The 17,411-nt window shown below is 35.5% G+C and overlaps 1 protein-coding gene across 3 annotated transcripts in view; it reads right to left on the minus strand.

Moving 5' to 3' along the window:
• The window catches only part of Eaf6 (chromatin modification-related protein EAF6/MEAF6), a 140,607-nt gene that overhangs the window by 64,881 nt on the left and 58,315 nt on the right, over positions 1-17,411 (minus strand). For all 3 annotated transcript variants that reach the window (XM_090409513.1, XM_090409512.1, XM_090409511.1), the window contains exon 6: positions 496-524. In XM_090409513.1, coding sequence (XP_090265639.1) covers positions 496-524 — 29 coding nt within the window. The remainder of the gene's footprint in view (positions 1-495; positions 525-17,411) is intronic.

The raw sequence follows: 17,411 nt of genomic DNA on the forward strand, positions 1-17,411 counted from the left end.
AGCCTTTCTACAGGAATGTTGATCTTTTCTTGTAGAAAGCAAAATTCTATGTACAGTTCATCAACACAGCAAAATATTTATCTATGTTCAAATGCATTATACATAAAGAATACTGAATTTGTATCTCTGCTGATCATGTTCTACATAATATGACAAATCTGTTGATGAATTTGCTTCGTTCATAGAAATTCTTAAATAGTTATACTCCATTAAAAATATGCTCTTGAAATTAAATTTGTATTGTCTATTACTTCTTTGGTGTGAAGTATGTGGGTTCCTATTTCCAACAAGTAAAAACTCGATAGTTCACATTGGCTGGAAATTGTGTGATCCAATTTTAAATACTCAACATGCATAAAATTAGTACAACATAATTTAACAGATTCTCACAAGAATAACAGCAAGCTTACACAAATCTACAGATTTAATAACACAGATGTTTGTCTATTCTAATCAATGTGATTATGAAAGCATAAAAGTATAAATTATAATCACCTCTCCCTTTCTTCAGCTTTCCTTCAAACCTATCAAAATAGTAAAGACTATATAATATCATACAAAAGAATATAAATATTTTTTGGCTAATGCATTATATGAAAGCCATTTCTAAAGTTTCAATTAGTATGCACATATATATATATATATATATATATATATATATATGTGTGTGTGTGTGTGTGTGTGTGTGTGTGTGTGTGTTTTACTCCATTTCCCAAGTAAGCAAACAGACAAACAAGTCAAGTTTGCGCCTGCAAGTGTTGCAAGTCTAGCTGATCCTGCACAAAATGATCATGCAGGATCAGCTAGACTTGCAACACTTGCAGGCACAAACTTGACTTGTTTGTCTGTTTGCTTACTTGGGAAATGGAGTAAAACCAGGTTTAAAATAGCTTGGTATCTTTAACATTTATTATACCCAAGGTAAAATACTTTCTACATACATATATTTTGCATATACTGGCCAGTAAATTAGAAACTTTTATTTAATGCAGTGTTGGACCTTCTTTAGTCCAAATTACAGTACATATGCAGTTTGGCATAAATTCCACAAGGTGTTGGATTGCATTTACACCTACAACATACCAGGCGTTCAGTTCTTTAACTGGTTCAGATTTCACGGAAGAGGACTTTGTTCTCGGATCTGTTTTTCTAACATGTCCCATACATTTTAAATGAGGTTCAGATCAGGGCTTTGTGGTGGCCAGGAAAGATGGAAATTGGCATCATACTTGCTGAACCACTGCTAAACGGTTCTTGTGCAATGAACAGTGGCACTGTTGTCCATGAAACAACCATCATCTGCTGAATAAAAAGTCAACATTGCAGGATGTACTTGTTGCTAACAATGTTCAGATATTCCTTTGAGGACACCCAATCTTCCAGTAATATCATGGCACTTGTTTTGCAGTAACTCATGCAGTAATAACATGCCCACACCATGACATCACCTCCAGAACCTTGGGTTTTGTTTACTGAGGCAAGCTGGGTTTATTACTTCATGGGACTCCTGCCAAAATCTCTGCCTACCATCACTTCAGAACAAGGTGTACTGTGACTTGTTGGACCATGACTTTTTCCAGTGTCCAGCCACGTTGTTCTGGACATCGCTGTAGATGAACTTTCTGGTTCTTCACAGAAATCAGTGGTTTCTATAGGCACATGCCACTGCCAATACTAATCCTCTTCGATTCCCTGCACATAGTTCTGTGATATACAGGTCAGGAACAACATTCATTAAATGCCATACAAGCCTTCAAAGATGACAGCGATCTTGTTCCTTAGGACCACAGTTACGCCTCTTATACAGGCAATGTGGGTTATTTTTCCACTGAATAAACACCTGGATATCTCACCTTATGAGAAACCAGTCGGCTCTGCTGTTTTCAAAATCATGGCTTGAACCAGAGGTACTTTTATTGAACTCTAAAAGATTCTTTGTTTTTCTCATTGTGATCGACACTACAGATGATTACTGACCAGCAGCAACTTAAATAGTTGCTTAGAACTTGCGGTGATGCACATCTGCATAAAGGTTTCTAATTCACTGGCCACTATTTGCACACACACACACACACACACACACACACACACACACACACACACACACACACACTAGGGTTCTAGATATCCACTCACCATGGTCGAGTTATCAGTAACAAATGGAGAGTGAATTTTCAGCCTCGTTCTCAACACATTAAAAATGTTTTGCCTTATTTTCATTGCGTAATTTAACACATTTTTTCATTTTAAAACATCATCTCATTCACTACCAAGTTATTTCATCATGGGCGGCAACCACTGAATATAATAAATTTTATTTTCAACAAGAAGGTAGCATCTAATAATAAATGTAATAAGTTAATTCATTCGTAAACTGTTTGTCCCTGCCAAAAGTTAGCTGGTATGAAGATATTCTCAAAGATACCTCGATGTTTCTCAAATCTGAAACAGTTTCAATCTACGACAACAGGTAGCAATTATTTCTCACCCTATGTTTTAAAATAAAGTCCACCCTGCGTCCAGAGATTAATTTTGAAATAAACAGTCAAGTATTCTGAAACAACATTTTATTTTGCATAATTTGCATGTTATCATCATTCTTATACAAATCAGAGATACCCCTAAAAATTAATTTTACAAGACCAATTTTCATTTATAATGCTCCCAAAATCTCCTTTAAGTAGATATGGTTGTAATGAGCTCTGGTGTGAGATTATTTTCACAATTCACAACATGAATTAGCTGAATTATATACTTGAACATACAAGAAAATGCTTTTGAATAGAATTATTTAAAAAATTACAATTATCTTGCAAAGATGAGCCAAAGACCAGATCACATTATTAACATTACATCATGAAAAGTTAGTTTGGCTCTGTTGCTATTGTTGACTAACAGAAAATAGTCAATAGTTTTTTGCAACCTTTGTCTTTCCTATTGATTTTTTTCTATGAATAAGTTATATAAATTCGCTCTTCATATGGACAATAAATGAAAAGAAATTCAAACTACGCTTTTCAGTTCTGAGAAATGCAAAACTGAGTGTGAAGTTAGCTTGCTTTCAATAAAAATGATTCAAGGAACTTCCAGAGATGGCCTCTGGTTCTCCATCTCTTGCTTCTACTCTTTTTATAATCCCTCTGGATTAATTCAATAAAATTCCCTCACTAACTGAAATGTCTATCATATCACTTTTTTTCCTCCTATTCACCAACTCTGTAATCCACATTTCTTCACTGTCTCTTCATAGCCAACATTCCATAGTCCTGATATTGTCTTAGTCACTCTTCTCTGGACCCTCTCCAATATTTCTGCATCACATTGAAAAACCAAATGACCAATCTGAGCACAACAGTTCAAGTGTGGTCTGACAGTGCTTTATACGGTGCCACAACCACCTCCCTACATGTTAGAATAGTTTAAATATGTGAACAATATTCTATACTTGGGTGAATTTGAGATTTGTATAATTAGCAATTATAAAGTAGCATCTTGTGTGGAAAAATAGTTTTTTTTTTTTTTTTTTTTTTTTTTTTTTTGTGGCTGCAGAAGCTATAGTTGACATGTTTTGTCAGGAAAGGATGAAGGTATAGCTTAGTCCAAGAAAGGAAATCAGATCCAGTAGCAGATTATGTTCCTTTGAGGCCCTAGGTGCAATTTTGTTATAAGGCCCTTTATGTAAAAGTGTTTTTTTCATATATATATATTAAAAAGATAAAATCCTTAATATCAATAATAACAAGTTTTTTCTTTATTGATAATTGTTTATTTAATTTGTCTAGTTAGTATTACAATATTATCTTTTGAGCTTTTCAATCTGCAAATTGATCGATAATGTTATCATAATTTAACATATTAACTATATCATTTTCTATAAACGTTATTAATAAATCATTTAAATTAGTCAGCCCTAAACTATTTCTTAAATAATTTTTTATTCTTTATTCTTTTTAAGACCGAAAAAGAGCATTCGCCACTAGCATTGCTTATTGGTAAAGTTAAAAAAATTTAAGATTGTCTCTACGTTAGGAAATGTACCTATTACTGTTTTATATATTTGAAGAGGGCAAGATATACCTTCTTCTTTGATAAATTTTAAAAATATTTAAAATTAAAAATTTTAAATGAAAAACGTCTTTCAAATCATCTATTCATTTTAATATGTTCCTATTTTTTTTCCTATATGCAATAGAAAATAAATATTACTATCTAAAAAATATATTAGAAAATATCAGACAGAACTAAGTTTTGGTGTAATGGAAGTTTACAAGGTTATCCTTGCCTCAATGAAATATAGCTAGGAGTGGAGTTCAGGCAGAGTATTAATTGTAGTGGATCTTTAGGGTTCTAACAATTGGGACTGCAAGGTTTGTCAAATGAAAAGAAGTAATGGAGAGCATACCATCATCAGCAAAGCTATGGATAGGATGTGAAGTCTGTGAGTGCAGGTCATTTATATACAAGAGGAGAAAGTACAGAATACTCCTGTATTGGTAAGGAAATCTAAGTAGAGGAAACCATCCACCATGACACATAGTGAGTGTGACCAGTGAGAAAGTTGGTGATCCAGTTACGGAGTGTGTGGAAGGCAGTTTGCTTAGTAGTCCCCTATTCCAAATGCTTTTGAAATGTCGAGCTATATGGATCACGATACTAAACCTGATAAAATTGGATATTAAACTTAGCTCTTTATTTTATGAAGATAATGTTATACTAAATAAATCCATTTCTTCAGGATTCTTTAACTATTTTGAATAACTGCCATAACAAATTTAGTATGAAAATCAACAATAAAAAGACAAGGTATGAAAACAGGCAAGAAAAAAAATAGCTGCATTCTCAATAGCGAACCAATCAAATATATAAAACATTTCCATTTGTTTATTCAGGATTTTTAGTGAAGGTGACAAATTACATATATAGAAATAGATAAGAAAACAAGCATAGCTAGTATGATGGGGAGGAAGCTAATTAAATAATGTTTCATGTATATATATGTGTACATATGTACTTTTATTTGTGACTCCCATCTATAAAAGGTAAAGCTATTCTGGAAACAAACCCAGAGTAGCTCTTATTATTGGAGGTCGAAGAAGCTTAAAGCTTTTCAAGCTTCCTGATGCCTTCAATAAATAGGAGATAAGAGTAAAAGAAATGGAATATGAAAGAAATAGCCAAAACATCAAACTAGTAATATGTACAGCACTTAAACGAGTTTTGGCCATCTTATGCAGGAGATATAGGCCAGCTTTATCTTTGGTTGATATTACAGTGGTATACCACCTGGGTGAATGTGTGTGTGGGGGGGGAGGACAGAAAAGTATCTGCTTCAAGCTTTATTCCCACTCATGTAGGGTTGGCTGCAGCAAACCAACCTCTTTCATTCAGTTCTGTCCAAGGCCATTTTCTCTAGTCTGAGGTCTTGGAAGTGCCCTCTCAAGCTGTGGAGCCATTGTTAAGTTTCTCCTTACTTCTCTTGACTGGTAGCTTCATCTTCAGCACTCTCCTCACATAGCTTTTACCTTGCTGCATAACATGACCAAATCACCTCAAACTCGATTCCCTAATCTTTCCAGATACTTGAGTTACCTTCATTGTTCTGCTGATCAGTAAGTTTTTGATCTTGTCCAATCTTGTTACACCACTTGCAAGTCTCAGCATTCTCATTTCAACTACATCCATTCTCTTCTCCCATCTCTTGGTCATCTGCCAAGTCTCACTGCTATACATCAGTGCAGGTCTTATTACATTTTGTAGATCTTTCCTTTAAACTTGCTAGACACTTTTGTATCACACAAGATACCTGGAAAAACCTTTTTGCCAGTTTATCCACCCTGACTGATTCCTCCTACTGAGTTCTGAGTCAAGATATTCATCACTTTGGACACATGATCCTATATATGTGAACCTAGATACTGCATGCCTGTGCCCTGCAATATGTACTCTGTCTGATTTCTACTTATCCTCAAACCCTGTTTTCTAAAGCTTTCCTCTATTGTTCAAGTCTCTTTCTACTGCTTCCTGCTCAGACTTTGTGCAAATCACCACAACATTGTCTAGGGTGATTCATTTCTTAATGTCTCTGTCAACACATCCAAGAGCATAACAAATAGAAAGGGCCCAATGACCTTGATGAACCCCTACTTTTACCAGGAACCACTGAGAGAATGCTTCAGTGGTTCCTGCTCCACATGTCACCCTTGTTTTATTACCATCATACATTGTTTTATATAAGATGTACATACTTCACTGGAATCATTTTCTTTCTCATGTTTCTCTCTCTTTTCTTGGGACTCTATCAAGGGCCTTTTCGAAATCAATGACGACCAGAAAAAGTTCCGTGTTATTCTCCAGTACCTTTCTATGGGCCGTCTTAGAGTAAAGCTGGCATCAATTGTTCCCTGACTGGGCACAAACCCAAACTGCTCTTTGCTAATTGACACCCAATCTCTTCTCAATTATCCTTTCTCATACCTTCATAGTGACTCATGAGTATAATTCCTTTGTAATTGCTAAAGGATTGGATATCACCCTTGTTCTTATATACTGAAACCAGTATACTCTCTCTCTCTCCATTGCTCTGGTATTTTCTCAGTTTCAATGATTCTGTTAAAGGCAGCCTTTAACAGAACCAGCCTAATTCACCTGGATATTTCCATACTTCTGTTTTTCATCTTTCTTCCTCCACTTCCATTCTTGTTATGTTAGGAATTATCCCAATGACCAAATCTCATCTTTTTTGTGTATCCCTATTTATTTCATTAATTTCTCAAAATACTCTTTCCATCTATCTAACACATCCATTTCTTCATACAAAATAGTATCATCCTCTCCCTTAATCATCCTGGCTTGGTATATATCTTTACTTTTCAAGGTGTCAAAAAGGCTATCCTGAGGGCCTTTTTGACACGTTCTCCATTATCCAGACTTTTATACAGGTTAGCTTTAGACCTTGCTACTGCCCTCTTTGCCTTTTTCTTAGTTATCTATATTCTATTCTCATCGTCTACTCTGTCCAACTCCTGCTTGGCCATTTTCTTTTCCCTAATATAGTTTTGTACCTTGTCACTCCACCACCCCATTTTCTTGTCCACCTTAATATTTCCTTTTGTCTGGCCCAACATTTCTTTCCCAATATTATATGGATGTTTTCCCATTTTTCCATCTCTCACTGGTTCATTTTCAGCAATCATTGCTTGTTCCTTCCTGGAAGATCATTTTCTTCCAGCTTCCACTATCTTGTTTTGGTGATCCCTTTTGCTTGCTTCTGTTTTTATCAGGAGCAAGCAAAACTTGGCACAGTAGAAGCTTGGCTGCTCTGCCACTGCTTCTCCTGATATTACTTTACAATCATTTATCGCCTTTATATATTCTCTTCTACAGAGTATATAGTCCAGCTGGGAGTGTGCCTATGCATTATGGCTGTATGTGTACATGTGGTTTGCTGTAGAAGGTGTTCAAATATAGCAAGATTCCCTGCCATTGCAAAATCAGCAATCCTATCACCTTCATTGTTCCTTTCACTGACTCCATGTCTTCCTGTATTGTCTCCCTACCTTCATTACTTTTACCAACATAACCATTAAGGTCACCATACACACACTTTGTAATCTGCTCATTATACATTCTAGGTCTCTCCACAAATTTTCCTTTTATCTTCTTCACAGGCAGCTTGAGGGTGCATATACCTCATTAAAGTCAGAATTTCACCACCAAGGTCTATTAAGCACCACAATTATTTTATCTGATAATCTATTCACTTCTAACACATTTTCTTTAAGTTCCTGATTGAGCACAATTCCCACTCCATTCTATTGTCTGTTCATGCCACAATAAAATAACTTTTATCCTTCTTCAATCTCTCATGCTGTTTGTCCTTTCCATTTTGTTTCTTGTACAAATAGGTAACGCAAGCATACTCTGCTGAATCAGTCGACAACATCTCGGCTCCTTCCATTGAAGGAACCCACTTTCACAGTTCCTATTCTGATGTAAAGCACTGTTCCTTTATGGCTTTTCTCCTCTTCTGATCTTTCTTTAGCTGCAACAACTCAAATAATCTCATTTCCATGTGGGAAATCTGCAAAGATTTCCCACATGGAAATGTTGAAATAAAGTAGAAACATGCATTAAAAAAAACTGAAAATGAAAATGAGAAATAGATGAACATGCTTGCCTAAACAAAGCACCTAATCTCCTTGCCATATCACAACCTTAATTTTTTGTGACTCCCATAACTATAACACTCTTTCAGAGTGTTATAGGTTATTGACCGTTGAAAATTTTTCATTATACGGAAGGTGGAAAGAGGACAAGAAGGCATCTGCGTAAGTTATGTTTGTGTGTAATTAAGAAATAGATGAGGACTAGATTTTTCTCTTGCAGTATACAGTGAGAAAGTGGTACAGTTTGCCTATTAGAAGTAGTGAATGCATCTAGTGAGCGATGTATGGCCTCCTTTGATGACTGCTTGACTACCTAGAGGTTTCAGCAAATAATTTTCATATTTCAAATTTCTAACAGCTTTTTTCCTACCTCTGATATTGAAATGCCTACAAGAATGTACACATTTCATTGTCTGATGACTGCATTCCTTCTGAATACTTTCTGCCCACTATTTCCCCTCCATTTTCTCATTTAATATTTTTTCAAAGAAATTACATTGGACATCCAGAACATCTCTAATCTTCAGTTTGAACTTTATGATTCCTTATATATTATTTTTTCTCTGTTTAAGTCTTTTTTTTTTTTAATCAACAGTTTCCATAACATTCTGTTCCTTTCATAATATTTATTAACTTCTATATCATCATCAAATGTCTGATATACACCCTCAAGGGGGGGGGGGATGTACAGAATATGATAGTACTACATGAAAAATTACTTCATTACTAACTTTCTATCTACAATTTTCCTCCAAATCATTCAGTTACCTGTCAAGACTCCAACATTATCAGATCTTATACTTGTATCTTCTAAGGCACTTTATACTATATCAATCCACCTATATCTTGGTCTTTCTCTTGCCAACCTGGCAGAGAACACCTGCTTTGCTAATCTTTCCTCTCCCATTCTGTTTAAGTGACCAAACCAACTGAGATTAGCACAGCTAACGCATTCCTGAAACGTCAAGTTCTTTCCTAATATCATCGTTTTTAATATGATATTGTCATTGGTGCCATCTGTTCATGACCCTAATCTTTTTCAGGACTGTCATATCTGCAGTCTCTAGTCTTTGGTCAAGTGTTTTACTTCTGACCTATCGCTCTGATCCATAAGTTAAAAGTGGCTTGAACACTGTATTGTATACAGCTAATTTAGTATTTTGGGTAATTTCTTTTTTAGTCCATATAAATTTATTAAGTTGACTTCCTACCATACTGGCTTTATTGATTCTGTTGTCTATTTTCATATTTAATTTAACTTCTTCACTAAAAATAGTGCCCAAGAAGCTGAAATGTTCTACTTGTTCCACAGGTTCTCCATTCACAACGCAGTTCACATTTTCAATGATACTGCCTATTTTCATTGTCTTTGTCTTTTTATTGCTTACCTTCATACCATATTTATTACAACAGTTATGCAATTTAGTCAGGGAATCTTGCAGACTTATAGCAGATTTATGTGGACGTATAACATCGTCTGCATAAAGCAAAGAGCTGACATTAACATCTCCAATTTTGATATCAGGTTTAATACAACTTTCTTTCATAACAGAGGGGATAATATACATCCTTGTCTCACACCAGATTTAACATTAAACCATCTTCCTGTACTTCCTTTAATTCTAACTGCCGACTTACAACTCAAATAAAGACTAAGTATTGCTTAATATAATGCCCCATTGACACCATATAAACATAGCATATTGAATAGCTTCTCTCTTGGCACCTTGTCATATGCCTTTTCAAAATCGACAAAACTTAAATACAGATCTTGTTATATTCCCATGCTTTCTCGACTATTTGTCATAAAGTGAAGATCTGATCCTGACAGCCTCTATTTGGCCTGAATCCAGCTTGTTCTTCACCAAGCTTTTCTTCCACAATTCTTCTCAACCGTTTCTCAAGTATACTTGCATAGATCTTGCCAGGACCACTCAGTAGGGAAATACCTCTGTAATTCTCACATTCAGTTTTATTTCCCTTTTTAATATATGGGTACTATGAGAGCTCTACTCCAATCATCGGGAATTCGTCCCTCTGTCCAAGCTTTTTGAACTATGAAGTGCAGCCACTGTAAGACTCTTATACCATCGTACTTCAGCATTTCTGGTCGAATATCATCTACTCTTGCTGCCTTTCCACATTTCAAGCCTTTGATGGCTTTTCCTGCTTCAAGTATGGATACGTATTCCTGACTGCATGCCTGGTCACTGTTTTTTACCACTGAGCTGTCATCACTGCTTGTTTCATTTAGCAGTTTTTCAAAGTAATTACTCCATACTTCAAGGATATCTTTTTCTCCTGTTTTCACATTACCTTTATCATCTCTAATTCTGTTTACAGCACTCTTTCCTCCATTTCTGAGATTCTTCAACAACCTCCAGAATATTTTGCCACCTTCTTGATATTTATTTTCTATATTCTCGCCAAAGTCCTCCCATGACTTTTGTTTAGCTTTTTTTACATTTGTCTCTGTATTCTCTAAGAGCACAAACTGACTTATTTGCCAAGAATTTTTGATATGCTTTCTTCTTTTCCTTCATTGCCTGTTTAACTTCCTGTGTTTCCCCATGGAGTTCTGATTTTTCTATCCTTACAGACCTCACCATATGCCTCTCTGGCTGAATCAATCAATGTTTTCTTCAGGGCTTGCCACTGAATCTCCAAGGTTTGGTTGCTGTCCCCAAACTCCCTAATTTTTTCTTCAATCATGTTTGAGTATTTTAGTCTACAGTTGACACCTGAAAGCTGCTCAACTTTTATTCGCTTTAAAACTTTCTTATATGCTCTTCTTTTCAATATGAAATTCAATTTTATCCTGCTCAAGACTAAATGGTGATCACGTCCAATTTCAAATCCTCTATAATCTGGTGTGCTGCACCAGAGAGAAAACATCACTATCAACAATAACATAGTCAATGAGACTTTTCTTATTCCTTGCCTCTTCTCTCCATATGAATTTGTGCACATTTTTATGTTGGAACATGGTGTTAGTAATAACCAGTACATGTCCTGAGCAGAAATCCAACAGGTATTTGCCATTATTATTAGCTTTGCTCTTTTCTCCAAATTTTCACAAAATATTTTTGTATGTCTCACAATCACTTCCTACTCTGCTATTTAGATCCCCAACAAGGACCAACTTTATCTTTTTCATTGTGTCAGTAGCTTTCTCTAGAGCCTCAAAAAATTTTTCCACTTCTACCTTAGTAGAGCCTTTTGTAGGACCATAGGCACAAAAAAGTCTCATTGTCCAGTTCTCCATTCTGATATTTGCCCATATCACTCTACTTGAGACTGCCTGCCAATCAAGAAGATTAGCCTCGTATTTAGTGTTGAATACTATGGCTACTCCTTCTTTTCCTTGATTGTCATTGCCTGAATATAACATTTTGTATTTATTGCTCAGAAAGATCTCACCAGTTTTTGTCTATTTTTTTCAGTCACTCCTATTATATCGATCTGGTACTTATCTAATTCCTCAGCTAGCTCCATTTCTTTGTCATTCAGGCTTCTTATGTTGATAATACCAATCTTGAAATCTGGTGATGTTGAGTTGGGATAGATTTTAGGGTTGGTTCCAGTAACTGACTTTTTGCTGTTTGCCCTGGTTCCCTGGCAAAAACAATGGGGGACTTGTTTAACCGAGCGACGACTCAGCTGGCATGAAATTCTGTCATGTTATAATATCATTTTTTATTTTGTTTAAGCCAATAAGAATACAATTTGGTGAGCTAAATCCCAAATCCTGAAATAGTTAGGTACATACCTAACAGAGTGCAGCAGGAGAAGGAGAGGATTGGACATTAGGTCAGAAGCTCAGATCGGTTCTCTGCATTCCTTTAAACGCTATGCGGAGGTCTCCTCTCACTTATATACTCTTTCTTTGCAAAATCATCCTATCCTTTTTTTTTTGCACATTGCACCCTCTTAGCTTTTTCTTTCTACTTGTCAGGAATTTTGAATATAACTGCTTTTTTTTTTTTTTTTTTTTTAACCTCCAGGCACTTTATTTAACTCAGTCTACAATAAACTCTGATTTTTTTATATCCTTGCCAACCACTTCACTTTACCAATATGCATCCTGGTTAAATTAATCAGGCTTTCTTTCAGATTTTTCCAATCTATGACTTAGGACTCGTTTACAAACTCAGTTTTTGTTGTTGTTTCCCCACCCCCTCCAATTATATCATCATCATCATCAAATTCCTGCCATGTACCCTCAAAGGGTGTACAGGATATGTTAGTACTATATGAAAAAAATTGCATCATTACTAACTTTCTATCTACAATTTTCCTCCAAATCAGTCTGTTACTTGTCAAGAGTCCAACATTATCAGATCTTATATTTCTATCGTCTAAGGCACTTTGTACCGTATCAAATCCACCTATATCTTGGTCTTCCTCTGGGTCGTTTTGCTGCCAACCTGGCAGAGAATACTTGTTTTGCTAATCTTTCTTCACTCATTCTGTTTAAGTGACCATACCACCTGAGATTAGCTCTGCTAATGCATTCCTGGATGTTGACAATGTCAAGTTCTTTCCTAATATCCTCGTTTTTAATATGATATTGCCATTGATGCCATCTGTTCATGCCTATAATCTTTCTCAGGACTCTCATATCTGCGGTCTCTAGTCTTTGGTCAAGTGTTTTACTTCTGACCCAGCTCTCAGATCCATAAGTTAAAACTGGTTTGAACCCTGTCTTGTATACAGCTAATTTAGTGTTCCGACTAATTGTTCTCTTATTCTATATGAATTTATTTAACTGACTTCCTGCCATACCAGCTTTGTTGATTCTGTTGTCTATTTCCATATTTAATTTACCATCTTCAGTAAAAATCGTGCCTAAGTAGCTGGAATGTTTTACTTGTTTCACAGGTTCTCCATTCACAACACAGTTGACATTTTCAATGATTCTGCCTATTTTCATTGTCTTTGTCTTTTTATTGCTGACCTTCATATTCTCTGATTAAATTCAATTTAGTCAGAGAATCTTGCAGATTTCTTGCGGATTTATTTAGAAGAATAACATCATCCACATAAAGCAAAGAGCTGACATTAACATCTCCAATTTTGATATCATGTTTAATACCACTTTCCTTCATAATGTGATCCATATAGATAATGAATAACAGAGAGGATAATGTACATCCTTGTCTCACACCAGATTTAACATTAAACCATCTTCCTGTACTTCCTTCAATTCTAACTGCTGACTTACAACTCAAATAAAGACAAAGTATTGCTTGATATAATGCCCCATTGACACCATATAAATGTAGCGTATTGAATAGCTTCTCTCTTGGCACCTCGTCATATGCCTTTTCCAAATCGACAAAACTTAAATATAGATCTTGTTATATTCCCATGCTTTCTCGACTATTTGTCATAAAGTGAAGATCTGATCCTGACCCACTATTTGGCCTGAATCCAGCTTGTTCTTCACCAAGCTTTTCTTCCACAATTCGTCTCAACCGTTTCTCAGGTATACTTGCATAGATCTTGCCAGGAACACTCAGTAGGGAAATACCTTTGTAATTCTCACATTCAGTTTTATTTCCCTTTTTATATATGGGTACTATGAGAGCTCTACTCCAATCATCGGGAATTCGTCCCGATGTTCAGGCTTTCTGAACTATGCAGTGGAGCCACTGTGAGACTCTTATCCCACCATACTTCATCATTTCTGGTCGAATATCATCTACTCCTGCCTTTCCATATTTCAAGCCTTTGATGGCTTTTTCTATTTCAAGTATGGATATGTATTCCTGACTGCATGCCTGGTCAGTGTTTTTTACCACTGTGCTGTCATCACTGCTCGTTTCATTTAGCAGTTTTTCAAAGTAATTACTCCATACTTCAAGGATATCTTTTTCTCCCGTTTTCATGTCACCTTTATCATCTCTAACTCCTTTTACAGCACTCTTTCCTCCATTCCTAAGCTTCTTCAACAACCTCCAGAATATTTTGCCACCTTCTTGATATTTATTTTCTATATTCTCGCCAAAGTCCTCCCATGACTTTTGTTTAGCATTCTTACATTTGTCTCTGTATTCTCTAAGAGCACAAACTGACTTATTTGATAGGAACTTTTGATATGCTTTCTTCTTTTCCTTCACTGCCTCTTTAACTTCCTGTGTCCACCAGAGAGTTCTGATTTTTTTTATCCTTGTAGACAACCTCACCACATGCCTCTCTGGCAGAATCAATCAATGTTTTCTTCAGAGTTTGCCACTGAATCTCCAAGGTTTGGTTCCTGTTCTCAAACTGTTTAATTTTTTCTTCAATAATCTTTGTGTATTTTAGTCTACAGTTCACATCTGAGAGCTGCTCAACTTTTATTCGCTTTAAAACTTTCTTACATGTTATTCTTTTCAATATGAAATTCGATTTTATCCCGCTCAAGACTAAATAGTGATCACTTCCAATTTCAAATCCTCTATACTCTGGTGTGCTGCACCAGGTAGAAAACATCACTATCAACAATAACATAGTCAATGAGACTTTTCTTATTCCTAGCCTCTTCTGTCCATGTGAATTTGTGCACATTTTTATGTTGGAACATGGTGTTAGTAACCAGTCCATGTCCTGAACAGTAATCCAACAGATATTTGCCATTATTATTAGCTTTGCTCTTTTCTCCAAATTTTCCCAAAATATTTTTGTATCATTTACTACTCTGCTATTTAGATCCCCAACAAGTACGAACTTTTCCTTTTTCATTGTGTCAGTTGCTTTTTCTAAAGCCTCAAAAAATTCCTCCACTTCTACCTTAGTAGAACCTTCTGTGGGACCATAGGCACAAATAAGTCTCATTGTCCAGTTCCCCATTCTCATATTTGCCCACATTACTCTACTTGAGGCCAACTGCCATTCAAGAAGATTAGCCTCGTATTTTGTGTTGAATACTATGGCCACTCCTTCTTTTCCTTGATTGTCATTGCCTGAATATAACATTTTGTATTTATTGCTCAGAAAGAGCTCACCAGTTTTGGTCTTTTTTGATCGACACCCCTATTATATCGATCTGGTACTTATCTAATTCCTCAGCTAGCTCCATTTCTTTGCCATTCAAGCTTCTTATGTTGATAGTACTGATCTTTAACTCCGGTGATGTTGAGTTGGGGTTTGTTTTCAGATTTGTTTATATTCTCCAATTATATTTGTATCTATAGTTCACATTTGAAATCTCATCTTTGATTTTTTCCAAAACTTTCATACATATGTATTTTTTTTTTCTCTTCTAGCATGACACTCATTTTCCCTGTTAAATTTCTCTATTATTATTCTACTGAAATCTTAAGCAGGTTGATAAGCACAAATAAATCTTGTCCTATTTCTCATGTCGAAATTTACATCATTCCACTTGAAACTGCCCACATTCAAGTATATACACAGAGTTAGCTTTGCGCTGCGAACACTGACCCCCCCCCATTTACATATTTGACATGATAATGATGTACCACGTGATATCAATGTTACACCTACCCTCTGTACATAATCAGTAAATGTTTGCTAGTAATGAGAAAACAATAAGGTAAACCAATTTGACTGCATGCATATAGTTGGGGCCCGGAGGGTAGGTGCCAGAATTTCAGAAATAGCTACACTTGTTGGTTGCTCCTGTACAAGGGGATAGCAGGACTTGATTAACCACAAACAGACATCCAACAGAAGGGTTCACATTGGTCAGCCACACGTGGTTGGTCCCAGAGGTGAGCAACAGGTTGCCGAGAGATATCATCATGACTGGTATCTCAGCAATGACATGCAACAGATTAAGGCGCTTCTTTTTTAAGTCTTTTCTTTAACACTTAATTAGTTGCACCTATTTTTATTACATAATTAGTTGCATGGGGCCTATATGACCCCAAAATTAAAGTTATGATATTTCTTTAATTTCTCAATATTTCTCATGAAATGTTTTTATTTATTATAAGGTTGATTATGGTGAGTAAAATGAAATAAGCAAATTATTGATATTGCTTTATTTTTATATTAATTATTAACATTTTTATTCAGTCTTAATTTTCTGTACAATTATTGCATCTTACCGAAGAATGCTCATTGCAACAAAAGCTCAGATATTTTTCACACTTTGATCTTATTTTATGATCCTTCAATCTTGGACATATTGTGCAGTGGCCCCAGGAATATCCAGAAGTAAAAAAAAAAATCACTCGAAAAATACTCACATAAGTAGTCGCATGGGATCAGAATATCAGAAATCACTCCTTACTCCACATCTGATTGCACTGACGGCTGGCATGCGACTGATTCGGCAGCAAGAAACTCAGCTACTCAAAATTGCAACAAAAATCTGTCATTGGTTTTGTCAATCAGAAATTTAACTTGAATGACAGCTGGGATCAAATAAACCCCATGTGACTAATTAAAGGTTAAAAACATGGATAATTAATTTTAATGCACTTAGAAACAACAGAACATAATTTTTATTCACTTATGTCTTTACTCTCAGTACAGACTGCATATATAAAAATAATGTTTCCTCCCAAATACAGATGTAACCAAAACAAAGACATTTTATTGTCACAGTAAATACAATACAGTTTCCTAATAACCTATTTCAAAGTAACTGATAACGGAAAATTAGTCCAAAAATTTTCAATGATTTCCATGCTAAGGTTTCTTTGACCTGATGAAAGGAAGGTTTTTAGGAATTTATTTTTCAGAAGTTATACTTAATCCTTCAATCTTACTTTATTTTTTGAAATCGCCTGGGATAAAAAAGGTGGAGATCACTGAAGATGTGTCAATAGATGATACTAAACTGGATTTTTCTGTATAATAATTTCATGAATTGTCAATATTTAGGTAACAGTTTAATTTTTGATAAAGAACAGCATGGTAACCCATTTCCCACATGCTTTCTAATTTAGTTTGCTTTTATTTCTTCGTCAAGACAGTTCATTTATCTATGTAACTAAGGAACTTTGGTATGGTTGAAATTACTTCTGGTAACTTGGCTATGATACTAGTACTTTTTTTTTTGAATGTCTGTTAGCCAGCCTGGTTGGCCCAGTGATTAGTATACCTATTCTCTGTCCAACAGGCTGCAGGTTCGAATCTTACTATGGGCATTGATGTTTGTGATTGTCTTTAGGTGTGAGAAGAATTTCATTGCTTGGTGTGAGATCCTCCCCCCACCATTTATTGGAGGTCTGAAGTGGCTTGAAAAGTTCTATGTTTAGTCTGTAGAGCAGGGTTTCTGGACAATGTAAA

Source organism: Typopeltis vanoorti, chromosome 19, assembly GCF_054136105.1.
Source record: "Typopeltis vanoorti isolate ZY-2024b chromosome 19, IOZ_Tvanoo_1.0, whole genome shotgun sequence".
Classification (NCBI taxonomy): domain Eukaryota; kingdom Metazoa; phylum Arthropoda; class Arachnida; order Uropygi; family Thelyphonidae; genus Typopeltis; species Typopeltis vanoorti.